Source organism: Hemicordylus capensis, chromosome 1, assembly GCF_027244095.1.
Source record: "Hemicordylus capensis ecotype Gifberg chromosome 1, rHemCap1.1.pri, whole genome shotgun sequence".
Lineage (NCBI taxonomy): Eukaryota > Metazoa > Chordata > Lepidosauria > Squamata > Cordylidae > Hemicordylus > Hemicordylus capensis.
Window position 1 is genome coordinate 52,689,941 of NC_069657.1, and position 17,907 is coordinate 52,707,847.

General features: G+C 42.5%; 1 protein-coding gene across 13 annotated transcripts in view; it reads right to left on the reverse strand.

Annotated features, from left to right (window-relative positions):
- The window catches only part of MIPOL1 (mirror-image polydactyly 1), a 324,358-nt gene that overhangs the window by 250,856 nt on the left and 55,595 nt on the right, over nucleotides 1-17,907 (reverse strand). For 3 of the 13 annotated variants that reach the window (XM_053275057.1, XM_053275048.1, XM_053275038.1), the window contains exon 1: nucleotides 3,634-3,703. The exons of 4 other annotated variants lie outside the window; for them this stretch is intronic. In XM_053275057.1, coding sequence (XP_053131032.1) covers nucleotides 3,634-3,688 — 55 coding nt within the window. In that variant the 5' untranslated portion in view covers nucleotides 3,689-3,703. Of the gene's footprint in view, nucleotides 1-3,633; nucleotides 3,715-9,726; nucleotides 10,113-11,311; nucleotides 11,370-12,465; nucleotides 12,623-17,907 lie in introns of those variants that run through there. 6 more of the 13 variants (XM_053275104.1, XM_053275094.1, XM_053275084.1 and 3 more) reach the window with 6 other exon arrangements.

The window sequence follows — 17,907 nt, forward strand, 5'->3', positions numbered from 1 at the left end:
GAGCATCTCCACACCTGGAAGCTGCCAGGAGTGGCAATACCACCAGTAACAACCTGCTAGTTTACTTTTATTTTATTTATCATATTTTTATACTGCCTGATATGTAAATCTCTAGGTGTACATAAGCATTTTTAAAAGGTGCTTCTCACCCCCCCCCCCCCCAGGAATCACTCTCACCAGCCCTCGAACGGCTGAACTGGTTCAACCTGAACGAGCTGAACCGGTGAACGAGGCTTCAATGGTGCTAGGTTAAGAATAACCTTTAAGATTACATAATGTCAGGACAGTGCTCTGCATGAAAAGCAGACAGAGACTAATCCAAGAAAATCCAAATCAAGTTAATTCCTCAAAGATCTACTAGATATTGCTGCAATCTCCTTTTCCTGAGGAAGGAATAACAATGTCACATTCAGTTACTGCTAATATTGTTCTAGTGCTTTGGAGGAAGTTCTTCCTTCAAGCTACAGCTTCTTCGGGCCTATTTTATATGGAATGTACATCTTACTTCTGTTTACATTCTGATGGAACAAAGGGGCTCCATTCCCCCTAGACTTCTGGGTGGAAGTGTGGTCCCCTGCAGGACTTGTGGCCCCCAAATTATTTGTGATGTCCCAGGTGGTGGTGGGCCGCTGCTGGCCTTCCCTGTGCTGTGCATGAGTCGTGTGCCTGTGTGAGTCACCGTGCAGCCCACCCTATCTGCTCCAAGTGCAGTGGGGCCGGGCCAGGTGAGAAGGCTGCCAAGCCACAGCCGATTCCACCTGGCCACATCAACCCCGGCACTGTGTGCGCACTGCATACGTGACAGCGCCGCCAGGAATCCTCCTCTAGCAGCCTGTGCAAGCTGCGCAATTTGCAAGGGAGCATGAGGCAAGCAAGCAATGAAGAAGCAGCAGGAGCTACCATGAGGCCGGGGGCACCAGCAGGCGAGAGTCTGACAGGCAGGCTGCCACTTACTCTCCTGCTCAGAGGATCTGTGGTTCCCAGCCCAGGCCAAGCAGCGCTAGCCATGGAGAAGGAGGGGCAGAAGTGCCAGCAACCAGGCAGGGTGTGCCCCCCATGTCTGCCTGCCACATGCACACCATCAGCGAGAGAGAGAACCAGTCCCAGATTCCAGAGAGAACAACAGGTAAACTGACTGAGTGCTGTTTATCCATTTGTGGTGTAGGAGGGAAATGGGTTGAAGAAGAAAAAAGCCCCAACAAAATCCATATGCAACTAAAAGTGCTTTCTGCTCACGCATGGGGCTGTTTGGATCCCAGCCACAGGAGGTCTTGGTTGAAGCACTATATGTGGTCCCCCAGATCCCAAGAGAGATGTGATGCTTCAACTTTTATTGCCTGCTTTCTGGTTACTTTGGGGGCGGGGGATGGCTGGCTGGTACTCAGGATGACTGGTACTCAGTCCCAGCTTCTATTCAAGCACCTTCCCCACCAAAAACATAAACCTGTGAAATGGCTGGCGAGTAAACAAAATAATTTTACACATCTGGACACATTCTTGTGAAGTAGTAGGAAAAATTGTGCAGTAAGAACTAGGTTTTAGGGCAATTGGAAATATGGGGATTTAATAAAGAGCAGAATCATGGAAACAGATGTGAAAAAATGTCTCGGTCCTCAACTATTGTTTGGGAAAGAAAATAATCCCATCCCTTTTTTGCAAGGCACCTTCTTTTTTCTTCTCTTATTTTCCTATCCTTCCTTCCCTCCTTCCTCTATGTCTCTTATGTCTCTTCCTCTTAAGTTCTCGATTCATTCTCAGTTTCCCTTCCCTGTAATTTTTTCTCTCAATTAGAAATAGTTTGGGAGATGCTCACAGGTTGGGAATGGTGGCGCGGGGGGCGGGGGGGCACTGGCTTCTTTTGCAGTTTGAAGAAACGTTAAGAGCAGGGGTGTAGCTATAATTGGGTGGATGGGTTCAAAGAACCCGGGGGCCCCACCTCCACTCCTCTCTATTTTCTTCATTATTTACCTTACTCTGAGTGGCCCCTGGGGAGAGGGGCGAACACAGGCCCCCTCCCCTCAGCTACTCAGCTGGCTTAGAGAAAACCCTGCTGGGTATGCCCTAACTCTGTGTTGGAGTGTGCTGTTGTCTGGGTGTTCTTGGAAAAATTACTCGGTATTGCTGGACTTTCTCATGTGTTATGCAAAAATTCAATAGCACATGATGCTGAGCAGAGTTTTCTCTTTTTTATCTGTGTGCAGAATGAATTTTGTTCTGGGCACCAGTATCAAGCTAGATCAACTCTGCAGATTAAAAAAGGCAGATTCAAGTTGTACAGTTTTCTCCCCTTCATTCAAAATCATTTTGGATCAGTTGAAAAAATGGACTCTTGAGAGATAGTTGGGGAGTGGGGAAAGAAACACGTGGGATGGGAATATGTTAAGCTGAAATGTTTCTGCTAATGCATATCTGCATAAATATAGTTGTTTTACATACTTACATTCTTGTGAGTTCAGTTGCTGTTTGGACCCTCAAGAACCAATGTATTAAATAATATGTGTCACTGTCATAGTGTGTGCACATAGCAGGATGATGCTTCTCTTGTGGGGGTGGGGGTGGATATGTGTGTGTGAGCGCGCGCGTGCAAAATGCCATTAGGTCCAGGCTCCAAAGTTACCTAACTGCCCTTCTGATGGAACCTATCTAAAGTATCGCTTCTTATAGTAATCTCTATTTTAGGCCAATTTAGGCATGGGTTTGCTTATTTGTGAATGTGTATCCTCTCTAATAAAAGCCTTGGTGTCCGTCCGTGTGTTCATGCCTCCCTCGGACGTTCTGAGCATGCGCGGAGCGGATGCTCAGAACAGTCCGAGGTAGGCACGACCGCCAGCACCCGGCAGCCATGTTGGGCAGCCACAAGCAGCCACCCCGAAGAAGCCGGAGAAGCGGCGGTGGGGGAAACTGGCCGAGGCGGCGGCAGAGCCGCCGCCTCAGCCGAAAGAGACGGAGCCCAAGCCCTCACCCGCCCTCCCAGCTTCCCAAAATCTCCTTCCCCACTCCCCCCCCAATGATTAAGGGCCAAAATGGCCCATGAGAAGGCTGCCGCCGCCCCCACCTATCGCCCACCCAGCTGCCTGAGTCCACCTTACCCGTTCCAGCCCACGACAGTCGGGCGAAGAAAAAACATAATTCGCAAAGAGGAAGTGAGGAGCTCAGGAACAGAGCTCCTCTCTGTGCTAATCTGCTGCCCATACTGTTGCAATGGATGCTAACGCTAACGTCTAACGTCTAACGCTAACGTCCATTGCAACAGTATGGGCATCAGATTAGCACAGAGAGGAGCTCTGTTCCTGAGCTCCTCACTTCCTCTTTGCGAATTATGTTTTTTCTTCGCCCGACTGTCGCGGGCTGGAACGGGTAAGGTGGGCTCGGGCAGCTGGGTGGGCAATAGGTGGGGGCGGCGGCAGCCTTCTCATGGGCCATTTTGGCCCTTAATCATTAGGGGGGGAGTGGGGAAGGAGATTTTGGGAAGCTGGGAGGGCGGGTGGGCGAGAGGCGGGAAGGAAACAACATCTCGGGCAGTAATCCAACTCACATCAGGAAGAGAAAAGAAGGTGGGGGGTGAGTAGAGAAGCTGTTTTGCTCTTAGCTTACAAGGCAGCAAGTAGGGATGTGGCTTTTTCTTATATGTGCCTTGAACAGCAACAGATGACCGACAGAGAAACTCAGCCGATAAAGCTTTTCCCATTACTCTTCCCCATACAAAGAGAAGCTTCACATGTCTCATCTGTATCATTTTTTGCATACATATTAGGAAAAAAAGGAGGGCAAGAGAAAAGGAGAAGGAATAAAGGACAACAAAATTTAAAAAAAAGGTCCTAGCGCCCGTTATTTAAACAGGCTTAAAACTACTAGTGCTCTATAATTGGTATCTATTTGAGTTCTTTCATGGTCTTTCATGATCTACCAAGAACAAAACAGGCCTTTACAGAATCATGCAGCAAAAAACATCATGGACTTTACTAGTGAGGAAAGGGGCTGAACTACAGATATATTCAGAATACACATTTGTTCATGTTTTATCACAATATAGAGACTGAAGTAAAGGACAACAACATTCTTCCTACCAAAGCCCAAAGAACTATCTGCTTATTAAGGGCATTACAGTTAGAGCATAATAAAGCAGTATCTTTCCATGCTTGCTAATCAGTGTTTTATGTTCCATGTTTCTCCCTTTGCTACTGAACATTTCTTAGCTTTGTGTGTCCATTCTATGTACAATGTAAGCCATGGGTTTAGCTAAGTAATAAGACACAATAATTTACAGAAGTGAGTTGATCAATACCTGTATCAAGTCACCCAAAAGATCAAGAAAAATATAAGGGACCTAGAAAGCTCATATCAGTGATTTACTCAGGCATTCAAATCATATTCCCTAAATGTGCCAATGTTATAAAAAAATTAAACCTGCCACACTGGTTAATTTACAGAGTCATATTTTAGATAATCACATTTACTTAGGAGGGAATGGTGAAAAAAGAGGGGATGTCTTTCCCCGCTATTAACCGGGCAAAGAGGCAGTTTTTTAAAGTGGTGATTCTCTTTATTAAGCAGGGGGGAGAGCAACTGGCCCTATCCACCCCCAGCACAGCATCCCTCCTGTGGCTTTTGCTGGTGTCTATCTTTTGTTCCGTTTTAGATTGTGAACCCTTTGGGTACAGGGATCCATCTTCATTTATTTATTATTTCTCTATGTAAATCGCTTTGGAAACTTTTGTTGAAAAGCGGTATATAAATATTTGCTATTGTTGTAACCTGTAAACAATTACATGCTCATAGGAACACTGGAAGCTGCCCTATACTAAGTCAGACCATTAGTTCAGCAAGCTCACTGGCAGTGGCTCTCCAAGGTTTCAGGCAGGAGTCTTTCAATATGGGACTTTCATTGTGCTGTACCACAAAGTTGCTCTTTTTGAAAGCTGGAAACATATTTGGAGACACCCATAATTTCATGACAATCCTGATGCTCCATACAGGGAACCAATGGAAATGTTCAAGTGAGCACATAATAGTTTCCCCTGGTGGGTTTGATTGTTCAGGTATGAAAATAGATTACATGATTACTTCTGTTACTCTGAAGTGGAATTAACACTTTGATTACGATCAGATTAATGTCAATGATTGCCCATTTGGGCAACTCCATCCCTGTCTGTTCTTGCCCACTTTCACCACTGGTTCTATACAATAATGCACCAAAGGACTGCTTGTTTGAAATGGACCTACATCAAAATGAAAGCTTACACAGCTTATACATGCAAGGCAAATTGAAAGGGGGCATTTTCAAATGCTCCACCCCCAACCTGAGCAGATACAGAACCCTTGACAAAGTACTATGTACTATGTACTGTGTCTCTTTATACATAGCACTATGTACTATGTATCTTTATAGTAAACTTAAGATTTCAAGTGTTCCAAATTTGTTCCCTGAAAACAATTTAAATGAGAATCTACTTTGGGAGTTTTTACATTTTGCCTACGTTTATTTTGAACTTTGGTTATCCTTAATTAAAATAAAGCCTTAGTACTTGTGACTGCATTTGCTCATGTTGTCTTATCTTTGCTTCTCCTTTCCCCCCTTTCCCACCTCCTGTTTTCTCCTTACATTTTAAGTTCGTTGGGACATATTTGTGTCTTTATTACATCACACCAGAAAGTAACCATGTACATGGATAACAACAGCAAAATATTAGCCCCACTGCAATGATAGTCATGAGGAGAGTTATTATCTTTTTGGCTTCTAGCAGAAAGGTAATTTTAAGAATCCCCTTGAAATAAAATTACTAACCTCCCTAATATTTTTTCTGTTTCAGCAAGATTGTTTCAGAACTGTGCTCTCAGAAGTGTGGTGCATTCTCTGGTACCCTGTAGGCTTGATTACTGCAATACACTCTACATGGGGCTGCCCACGTAGTTTGGAAACTTCAGTTGGTCCAAAATGCAGCGGCTAAATTGACCTCTGGGGTTTTTTTGGAGATACCATACTATGCCTGTCTTAAAACAACTGCATTGGTTAAATTTTAAATTTTAAGGTTTTAATTCATGGTTGATTTTTAAATTGTTGAGTTGCTTTTGGTTTTTTTAAATGTATTTTAACTTGTTTTATACTATTGTTAACTGCCCAAAGACGAAAGTTTGGGGCAGTGTACAAATGTAATAAATTAATTAATAAATAAATTGGTTGCCAATAGGTTTCCGGGCAAAATACAAAGTGCTGGTAATCTATATATCTTCTATATATATAATTCTCTAAGGCATACCCACGGCTAATCCTGTGTGTGGCAGCTCTCGCGAGAGTTCGCGATAGTGGGCAGGGCTCTGCAAAAAGAGGGGTTATGAAGGAGGAAAGAGACCCTTCAGAAGGAGGCGGCTTACACTTTGCAAATTAGATGAGGAAACAAGATGAACAAGGTCTGTTAACTCAGGAAGGGAGAGAGAGAGAAAGAAAGAAAGAAAGGAGGGAGGGAGAAGAAAACAGAGGGAAAGAGCTAGTGGAGGAGAGAAAAAGAGAAAAGAAGGGCAGGCGAGGGATGGGCCCGAGCCTGTCAGCAGCCTGAGGGGAATGAGTGGCCATGGTGACACCTATTGGCAGCAAGAAAGGGCCCAGTCAACTACTGCTGCTGTTTGGGGCTACCAAGGCCATTGATGGAGGGAGGCAGGCAGGCAAAGGATGGGCCTAGGCCTGTAAGTGGCCTGAGGGGAATGAGCGGCCATGGTGGCATGAAAGAAGGGCCTGGTCAACCGCTGCTGCTGCTCCTGTGGGGAGAAGCAGGAGCGAGGCTCAGGTGAGGAGGTCTCTGGGGATAGGGGGCTGCAGCTTGGCCAATTTGTGCCAGCAACGCTGCAGCCGTGACCAAGAGGGGTAAGGGATATGGAGTAAAGGGGTGGAGGAGTGACCAAGAGGGGGATGGAAGCAACTGGATGGAGGAGGAGCAGGAGTGTGGCTCAGGTGAGGGTGGAGAGATCGCTGAGGTGGGGGGGACTGTGGCAGGGGGTGAGGGGAGCAATCAAGTACTAGTGCACAGATGCTCTGCGCGAGTTAAGCTAGTTGCCTTTAAATCCCTAAACGGCTTAGGACCGAGTTACCTGGGAGAGCGCATTCTTCTTCATGTTTCCCACCACACATTAAGGTCATTGAGAGAGGTCCGTCTCCAGATACCGCCAGCTTGTCCGGCGGTGACTCAGGAGTGGGCCTTCTCTGTAGTCGCTCCTCAGCTGTGAAATGTGCTCTCTATAGACATTTGTGGTTTAACATCTTTACCAGCCTTTAAAAGAGCCTTTAAGACACATTTTTTTGGCTGGCTTAGTAATTGTTGAGTGTTTTGAATGGTTTTAAATTGTTCACATTTTTGTTTTAAATTATTGTTTTAATAGCTGTTTTGTTCTCGTTGTATTTATTTATGTGAACTGCCGAGAGCCTTTGGAGCTGGGCGGTACATAAAATAAATGAATAAATAAAATAAATAAAATTGTTTACCTCTCCCGGCTTGCCCCCCAGTTTTGCTAATACAGCACTGGATAACCATTTCACCTAGCTGATCAGTCATAATTTTGGTGCTCAGTATCAACTGTGATTATTAAATAGTTACTAAGTAAATATCACTGGCTTCCTTAGGTACTTGCTGAAAATTTTGCAATTCATTAACATGATATTTTCCAGTAAACGATTTGGGAGAGAGTTTTACTTAGCTAGATTTTTTTTGCCTATGCTTTAAAGATCTCTCTCAGATTACATGAACACACATCAAAACAGTCCTATTGCTAGACTGATAGTAAAGGGGGGAAATTCAGTGAAACACAATGTTCATCCTAATGGATGGATGATTGTGTTTGGTCTTTTGAAACTTTGAAGTATAGGTAAGTCTTGATCACACAAATTAATAAATCCTAAAGCTGGAGTTAACAATAACCATTACACCCAAATTCTGCAGCTTAGCCCAGGCAATTTTTCAAAAGGTCAGGTTGTGAACTGGAGAAGATCAGGGAGGTCCACCGCATAGCTTTGTTGCCAGGCATCTCCCGTCTGGATTGTTGCAGGCATTTATTAGTATTCGTCAGCAGACTCAACAAAGCAAACAAGAAATTCAAGCACGAATAATAAAATGAAAATGCTGCTATATAACCCTTTGTCATTCAGCAAATATGGGACTTTTTAGCTACATTGTTCCTAAACCTGGGTTACTACTTTAATTTTTCTCTACAGTGCTGGCTGAATGAGTATGCATGTGTGTTAAATGCAGAGCTCCCTTAACAACTGCAGGACTGCCATTTAATCTGTTGGTAGATGGACCATTTCCTGTGGGAACTCTAGCTATGACTTCCAGATCCACCAAATAAATCTCAGATTAAGAATCCAAATGAAACCTGCCTTTGGCAGATAAAAAAATGTCAAGATGGATATAAACAGTAAAATTATAAATTATCTAGGTGTTGCACGATGACTTGATGCACTTTTTGTGGTGTTTACATTTCACCCACAGTATTACAACTACACAAGGTATTTATCAAATGTCACACTTTCATAATATTGGAAGCATCATTAAAACTGTTTGGTTAAGGACCTTGAAGTGTTTAAGCAGTAGCTCAAAAGTGTATTTGTGCAAAGTAGAAGAATAAATTTACATATCAGCAGCAGCTCATAAGGGATGAGTAAATATTCTGTTTATCTCTCATTGTAAATCAGGTTAGTTTAAATACAGGGGTTCAGGATATCATTACAATCTATATGGATTTATTACATAATTTCCAAACATATTGGCTGGAGTTTTACTCAGGCAAACTAGTACCTAGGCTGTCTGAACCAGCATAAAAAGAGGAAAGTAAGTTGCTTCATCTTTTTTTTCCCCCTTTCCATATGTTACTATGACACTAGGCAAATCACACTCTTATTATTTATGCCCTCATCAATTATCCATATCTTAATTATCTAAATTTTCTTTTTATCTAGAGCAGGATCATGTCTCTGGACACCCTTTAATTAAACAGAAATCCTCTCTGTCACCCCAATTTATTAATGTATTAACATTTTGATATGACAAATTCTACCATATTTAAAATGGTAAAAACAAAAAAATGAACAAAACCCTACTGTGAAAATATTATACCTTTAAATATTGGCTTTACTTTTTAAGTGTGCATCATAATAAAGTTAAGGCCACTTTAGGCAATAATAAGCCAATAAACACCATTCTGAGGAAAACAGCCTATTAAACATGCAGGCAGAATCTCTGATCCTCATCTCATCTCTGATGCATCTCCCTGGGGGACATGAACTGGTTTTTAATGAAAAATTTGTTATGTCTTTGCCCATCTTACCTGTACTAATGCTGGCCAGATCTCAATTTAAGCTTATACTTCTTGATAGTAAATTACTATCAGTGAATATTTATAAGGCAACCAACTGTGTGTTACATAATTTTCTTAAACCTTATTTGGAAGCACATATAATACACTACACTAAAAATATAGAATATTGGCAGTGCATTGTCATGGGGTCATCCAAACTATAAATATAAGATTATATTAAGGTGGACACAGCACTAAGAAATGCCAGCTTGCCTGAACCTTGAGGAAAAATAATTGTAGCTGGCTCTGCCCTTTTCAATACATTTACAACAAATCACACATCAAAAGATCTCCGAGAGTCTGGTATTGTGTTTCATTCTGAGAGGCATTATGAGTGGAATGCTATCAGTTCTCACATGTTTAGTATAGAAACAAAGGACTCACGTTCTGGAGAAAAGGTGGGGTAAATAAAATAAATGCATCTGTAAAAAGATTGTGAAGAGTAAAAGGTAAAGTCTTTAACCAAAAAGATACTGGCTCACATTCCGAACAGCCTTAAGAGGACAGAACAAGAACTCCATCCTCACAAGAGTCTAACAGGGTGAGGCTTGCTTCACAGCTGCAGTGCACGATGAGGGGGAGGGGGAAGATATCTGTGAGGGTCACAAAGCCCTCATGGACATTTTCCTGGATGTGAAAAAGGCTTTCGCAGGGAAGGGAGATTAGTGTAAATTGCTTCCCCTCTCCACATGCTGCAGGTGCACGGCAAGCCACACATGTTCTGTGTTAGATTAAGAGCATAAGAGCAGCCCTGCTGGATCAGGCCCAAGGCCCATCTAGTCCAGCATCCTGTTTCACACAGTGGCCCACCAGATGCTGCTGGAAGCCACAAGCAGGAGTTGAGGGCATGCCCTCTCTCCTGCTGTTACTCCCCAGCAACTGGTACTCAGAGGCATCTGAGTACTCAGATTCTTATGAGGACAGAGCTCTTGCTCCATCCTTCTAAAGCTACGTGGAATGTGAGCCACCTAAATATTAGGCCTGAGCAGAGCAGCCCTGCTTTTCCTCAGGGACCACTTTGGAGCTTCTGAAGGGTCTCCATTTGCCGCAGCACCTTTCAGCCCTACGTCAGAGTGGGGGTTAGGGCTGTTCCCTAGAACTACTTGGTGTGACCAGCAGGGAAGAGAGGAAAGCTTCTGTTCTTCTTCAATGGCCACAGCCTCAGAGAAGAGTGCAAAAACCCAGGAGCACATGTGCCATTTTCTGGACTCCATGGGAAATGGAAAAAAGCCACCACACCACCACACCCTTTTAAAAGTCAACTTGGGAAGACAGCTTACTCCCTGTGGTAAAATGATACAATGATGCATGGAGAAGAACTATTTCTATGTAAATTAGATGTGCTCTATGTGAGGCTGCCTTTGTACATAATCCAGAAACTGCAGTTGGTCCAGAATGTGGCAGCCAAGTTGGTCTCTGGGTCATCTCGGAGAGACCATATCACTCCTATCTTAAAAGATCTACACTGGTTGCCGATAGGTTTCCGGGCAAAATACAAGGTCTTGGTTATAACCTATAGAGACCTAAACAGCTTAGGCTCTGGGTATTTAAGAGAATGTCCTCTTTGCTATGAGCCCCTTGGACCATTGAGATCATCAGGAGAGGTTTGTCTGCAGTTGCCACCGGCTCCTCTGGTGGCTACTCGAGGATGGGCCTTCTCTGTTGCTGCCCCGAGACTTTGGAACATGCTCCCTGCTGAAATAAGAGCCTCCCCATCTCTTACAACTTTTTAAAAGGCAATCAGGACACATTTGTTCACCCAGGCATTTAATTAGATATTGTTTTAATGGTTTGATGATTTTTAATCATTTTAACATTGTTTTAAAGTTTAAATTGTTGTAATGTTTTAACCTTTTTACTTGTTTTTATTGTAAACTGCCCAGACTCTTGTGTTTTGGTACACAAATATGTTAAATAAAACATACAAATATGTTAAATAAATAAAGCTTGGAACATTAGAGCTGCATACCTGCCCCTATTTTCCCATTCACCTGAATGAGGAAAGAGGGACATGTTGGCAGGTATGAAGCTGTCAATCACGAGTGGCAGTTAGAGTATGACAGTTGGGAGTTAGTAGTGGAGAGAGGAGGAGTGGATTTTTGGCTCTGGTGAGAAGCAATCTCAAAAGAAGATGCTTTAAGACTCAAAGGTTTAAATAGTCTGCAATAAAGGCTGGGAACAGGACAGTCGAAAACAAAGACTGAGTGAGAAACAGTCTCTGATAAGGACTGGATAAAAAGGACAGTTCTAGGAAGGAAATAGGTTTAAGTTTTAAGAACGAAGTGTAAAGAAACGAAGCTCTGTGTAAAGCAACAACATCAACACTGTAACTAAGCAAGACAATAGCCCTACTTGCTAACAGTGTACATACATCTCAGAAATAATCTTGAATAAATTTTATTCTTGTTTTGTTTGAAACATCTCTGACTGAGTGATTCCTGTCAGCAACCTTGTGCACCAGAATTAAAAAAAAAACCCTAAGCGTTACAGAGGCTTCATAACAAATGGTGGCAGCGGAGATATAGGTGAAGTGAACAAGCCTAGGTAACCTTAAAGGTGAAAAACATCTTGAAATAAACTTAACACACACAACAGAATAACAAATGCCACACTCCCTCATAGTGGGAGGACTCTTCTGCTTCACTGTGACCCCACTTCAATCCCCACTGCGGATGGGGGTGGTGGCTGAAGGGGTTAGAAGTTAGTTGAACCTGAACAGGCCTTCATAGCTTCACACAATCCTACTAAATATGATCTAAAAAGAAAGTATTGTGGTACCTTAAAGACTAACACATTCTGTGGCATGAGCTTTTGAAGACTAGATGAACCTGATGAAGTGGTCTCCGGACTAAAAAAAGCTTATGTAGAGAAATAATTCTCTTTAGCCACAATCCTAAACACAATTACTAGGGAGTAAGCTCCACCAAACCCAGAAGTACTTACTTCTGAGTAAACATACATAGGATTACTGTAACTTTAAGGTGCCACAAGAGTCTTGTGTGTGTGTGTGTGTGTGTGGCTACAACAAACACACACACACACACACACACACACACACACACACCGCTTTCTGGTAAATATAAATTTCAGAACACATGTTTTTCTTAGCCTCTTTAGCCTTACCTGGACCTACTTTAGGAACCCTGTTTCACATTATTTCACATTTCTCCTTTCCCTCTTTGTGCAAAACTGAAGGATCTACCACTCCCTCACACTGCCTTGCTCTCCCCTTCATTCCCTAAAATACTCTTTGCCCTTCAACTTTTTTCTATGTTTGTAAACCTCACAGATAGCTTATATTCATCTAACCATAAATGGAACAGAGGAAACGTTTCTCCTCCTTCCACCAGCGCCTATGTAAAAAGGGAGAAGTAGGCTCTTACTTCCCCTATGCAGCCACTGCAGTTTTGGATGAAAGGTGGAAGAAATTTCAGTTTCTACCTTTAACAGTAGCAGTAAATGTCTTTATTTCAAGTAAAATGGACTTATCCCATCATCAAGGGCTCCAGTTTTGATTTTGCTTTTATTTACTGATAAAGATATCCAAAAGAAGCCACAATGCTATTAAATTCATAATTCTATGGAACTCAGAAAGATTTGATTTGTGTAAACAACCAAATACAAGGTTATTACAATGAGTGGGGAATGTTTTTAAGCTTTATATGGTAAAATGTTACAGAGGAAGGGTACTGATGGGTTTGAGTTGAATTGCTTTAAATCAAGAAAGATGGATGCTGGGGTATCAAATCTGGTGTTGGGTCCTGTGTACTTGAATATTTCACTAAACTAAAAAATATGGCTGTACAGGTAGGTAACGATTCCAAGATGAGTGGGAATGCCAGGCAATATACAGGATATAATCCATTCTGCATGAAATATGTTTGCTAGGATTCTGATCTTAAGTGGCAACCAGGGCCAGTGCCAGACTGCTTTGTGCCCTAGGCAAGGCTAAGTACTTTCACTTGCCCCCCGCCCCAATTTCAACTTCAATTTTCAAAAACAGATGTTTTGTAGAAAAAATGAAAAGCACAAAACTTGAAACTGCTAAATTTATTTTAACTTGCAAGAATAGGTAATACATCAATTTTTGATTATCTTTCTCAGAGACAAAAAAAAATATTTTGGCAAACAAATCATTTTTAACTAGAAGGCCACTCGTTAGAGTGCATACCTCCACCAAGGGCAACACAACCCTCCACACCACATCAAAATCTCAATTTGTGTGTCTTTTCCTTTGCAAATTTTGTCACCAATTCAATCACATCAAGTGCTGATGCCTGTTCATGTTGTATTGACATAGTTGCCAAGCCAACTAGTTTCTTTTGCAACATTGTTGAGCGCATGTAAGTTTTTATAAGTTTGAGCCTTGAGAAACTACGTTCACCACTTGCTACTGATACTGGAAGTGTGAGAAGGATCCTTAGAACAACGGAAATATTAGCACATTATTCAGGAGTTTTTGTTGTAGTATGAAGAGAAGTACTCCTTGGGGCAGCATAGACTTTGGAAGTCTTTGAGCTATTGCTATAAGTTCACAACACAGCTCTTCAGCATCAATATCTTTGTTTCCATTATACATAAATGATTTTTCCAAATTCTTGCAGGCCTTAAGTAAATCTTCAGTAGATTTTTTCTTTATAATGTACAAATTAAGTTTAACAGTATTGTTAGTGTTGAAAACAATGAACTGTTTTCCCCCTCATATTTCTACTCATTCTAATTTCTCACACTCTCAACACATTGACACTCTACACTCTGTGCCCCTCTGAGGTCTGCACCCTAGGTGGCTGCCTAGTTAGCTTAATGGTAGCACAGGATCTGGCCGCAACACAGATATTACAGGAACAGCAAGATATTTGAGCAACTCTTTAGATGGAAAAAGTTTTATGATATTAGCTCTGGCTTCTGGACATTTCTGGGCTTTTGATTTCTGTTCCTAAGCAGACTAAATTCACATATATTTTGCATACTATCCACACAGGCTGAATAGTAGGATTGTTTGGTGGGGCTGGGTGAAGGCTGAGGAATTAGGATAGACTAACAATATAGGAATGGCAACAGAGTAGAGGGTAACAAAAATAATTAAGCATTTTAAGTACAGCCTAGGCAACTCAGGACTCAGACTACTGCAGTTGCAAATGTGGAACATTTATGCAACATTGAAAATTATTTACCAGTATATGTATTTGCTATTTTGCTTGCATGTGTGATTTACTTTTTACCACTTCTAATATACCTCCACTACGTCTGCAGCTTGACACAGGTAACGAGTAAGAAGTATCCATTACATTAAAATCTATCTAAATATTTAATTCTCTTAGCTGGCATGCGTGCCCTGGATTTGGTGGCGGAATTCTCATGACACGTTGTGAGAGTTCCACTGCCAAAGGGCGAGAGTTGCAGGCAAGAAAAAATGGCAGCAGGCGGTATCGGCGGCAGGCTGCAAAGCAGCCTGAGGAGGCAGGCTCGGCTGGCTGCCAGGAGGTGGCGGGACAGCCTGGTCAAGTCAGGCCGTCCCAGGAAAGGACAAGGCGGTAGTGGCACAGCCTGGCCTGGCCACCAGGAGTGGAAGTGGGAGGCGGCGGCGGCAGGACGGCCGGAGGAGGCGCCGGCGAGAGGGGTGAGTGGGAAACAGGTGACAGCGCGAAGCCTCGGGCTCCCATTGGAGGCCGGGGTGGGAGAGAAATGGGTGGTAGGACTTCACCACCCGGGAGGAGGTTCCCTGTTCACCACCCGCTGAGGTAAGATGCACAGTGTGGGGGGAGGAGGAGGAGAGGAACAGAAGTGAAGGGAGAACAAGAGAAAGGGGAGCAGGAGGGAGGAGGCAGGGGGAGGGAGGGCAAGAGAGTGTAGGGTGGGAGGGGAGCAGGAGGGAGGGAAGAAGGAAGGGAGGGGAGGGCAGGGGCAAGGGAGAGGTGAGCAGGAGGGAGCAGGCAGGGGGGACAAGAGAATGTGGAGCAGGAGGGGAGGGGGCGGGAGGGCAAGAAAGTGTGGGGCAGGAGGGAGGGTGCGGGAGGGCAAGAAAGTGGGGCAGGAAGGAGGGGGAGTGAGGGCAAGAGAGAGTGGTGCAGGAGAGAACAGATGGCCCAAAAAGCGCACAGATGCTCTGTGTGGGTAGGCTAGTTTTAGAAAAAAGTTCTAAATAGTAAAAATTAATGCACACATAGTATACCCTGTAAACATTCTACTGCGTTATAAATTAACATGTTTTAGTGAACAGATTTGCACTATTATTTAAGAAATGTTTAAAGACATATCAGTTGATTTAAATTAGTTTTTCTTGGTGACTTAAATCATAAATCACTCCGTTTATGGAACAGCCTCCCCAGTGAGGTTCACCTAAATGGTTTGGGACCAGTTTACCTGAGAGAACACCCTGCCCCATATGTCCCATCCTGGTCCTTAAGTTCTTCTTCAGAGGCCCTCCTCCAAGTGCCCCTACCAAATGAGGTGAGGCAGGTGGCTACTATAGAGAGGGCCTTCTTGCAAGTTGACCCTGTTTATGGAATAGCTTCCCCAGTGAGGCTCACCTGGCTTCATCACGTTGTTCTTTTAGACTCCAGATAAAAAAATTTTTGTTCACTCAGGCCTTTTAAGTTTAAAAATTAAAATTTATATATATTTTTAATGTGACTGTAACTGATTTTTAAAAATGTTTTTGTATTCTATGTTGTATTTTCTTAAAAAAACCTTTTTTGGGGAGTCTGTTATGATTTAATGTGTGTTTTTATCTCATGTTTTAATGTAGTATTGTAAGCCGCCCAGAGAACAATTTCTTATAGGGTGGCTAACAAATAAAGTTTATTATTGTTATTCACCTGGCTTCATCACTTTGTTCTTTTAGACACCAGGTAAACATAAGTTTTGGGCGGTATAAAAAATATGTTAAATAAATAAATAAATAAATAAATAAAAATTAAAATTAAGACCTTTATGCTCACTCAGGCCTTCTAAATTTTGATCTTATTTTAACTAATTTTTTTTTAAAAATGTCTTTTAAATATTATTTTGTATTGTATTCTGTATTTTCTCACCCCCCGCCCTTTTTTGGGGGTCTGTTCTGATTTAATGTGAGTTTTTATCTCATTTTAATGTTTGTAATGTTTTGTAAGCTGCCCAGAGAACAATTTGTTATGGGGCGGCTAACAAATTTATTATTTATTATGAATTAAATCAATCTACCCTGGTCCAAAATAAAGGGGAAAAAACCATTTAAATATACATTATAGTGCAGGAACTATAACCCTAAAACATACATGCTTGGAAGCAAGTTCTGCTGATATCAATGGGCCTTACTTCCAAGATGACATCCATGCTAGCTTTTTTCTTCACAATTATTATATTATAGAGATGTGGCAAAACATGATCTGCTGTCCAAATCACAGGGCATATCCCTTTAAAAATGAGGTCTTTCACAACCCCTTTAAAGTGGAGGAGAACAGGTCCATAACTGCTCCTCCATGGCTGCCATTGCCGTAATTCCGCTGCTCCCCGCAACTATGCCCGTGCACCAGCAGGGCATCTCCCAGCTGTCCTTGCATGATGCCGGCATGCACGGCAGCCATGTGCATACTGGCACCATGCAGGGGCAGCTGGGAGACACCCTGCCAGTGAACGGGTATGGCTGGGGGGAGTGCCGGCATTATGGCAATGCCAGCCATTGGAGGAGCAGGTATGGACCTGCTCTTCTCTACTTTAAAGGAGTTTTGTAAGAACTTGTTTTTAAAGCGATGTGCCTGTGATTTGGACACCAAATCGTGTTTCAGCACATCCCTATAAATGTTACATGTTTTAGAAATTGCAATACAACATTCACTTTTTATAGACCATCACATTCAGATCTGATTTGTGGTGATTTTTCTGACTTTCAACAGAATTAAAAACCCACTTCATTTGTGCAAAACAGGAAAATGCAAATGCATCAACAAGCAACAATCATGATGGCCCACAACTCCCAGTGTAAGGCACACTCCTACCTTCATGGTTCTGTATGTATTGGGGAGGAGTGGACAACTCTAACACAATGGTAACACTTGCACAACAAGGGACAGACTTGAAATATTTAGTCTCCTATAAGCTCTGAACAGGGTGGGGAGCTTTCACCAAGTCTTCTCTAACTCACATGAAGTCTGGAAAGCTGCAAGAAGCCTTACTCTTTCCATACTACGTTGGATCTGCTTTAGTCAGAGAAGGGAGGGGTCAATCCTCACCATTACCTACCAAATAATATAATCATGTGAGCTCAAACCACAAGATAGAATTTCCTGATTTTGAACATCAAAAGCTTTGTAAAAACTTCAGCTATGATAAAATCAAACTCCCCTATTCCACACATGAAAATTAAATGAAATTAGTGGATTCAGTAATAGTGGCAGTGTGATCCCACTTCATAATTGTTCAGAAGTGAATAAGAACACAACAAAAAGCAAGTAATTTGTGTTCACTTAGATCTGTACTTCATTTGTTCTTAAAAAAAAAACCCCACCAAAACCCCACAGACACACAATGATCATTAAAAGTATTCAATGCTTTAACTATCGTGTCCAAAACGATTCTCTTCCCAGA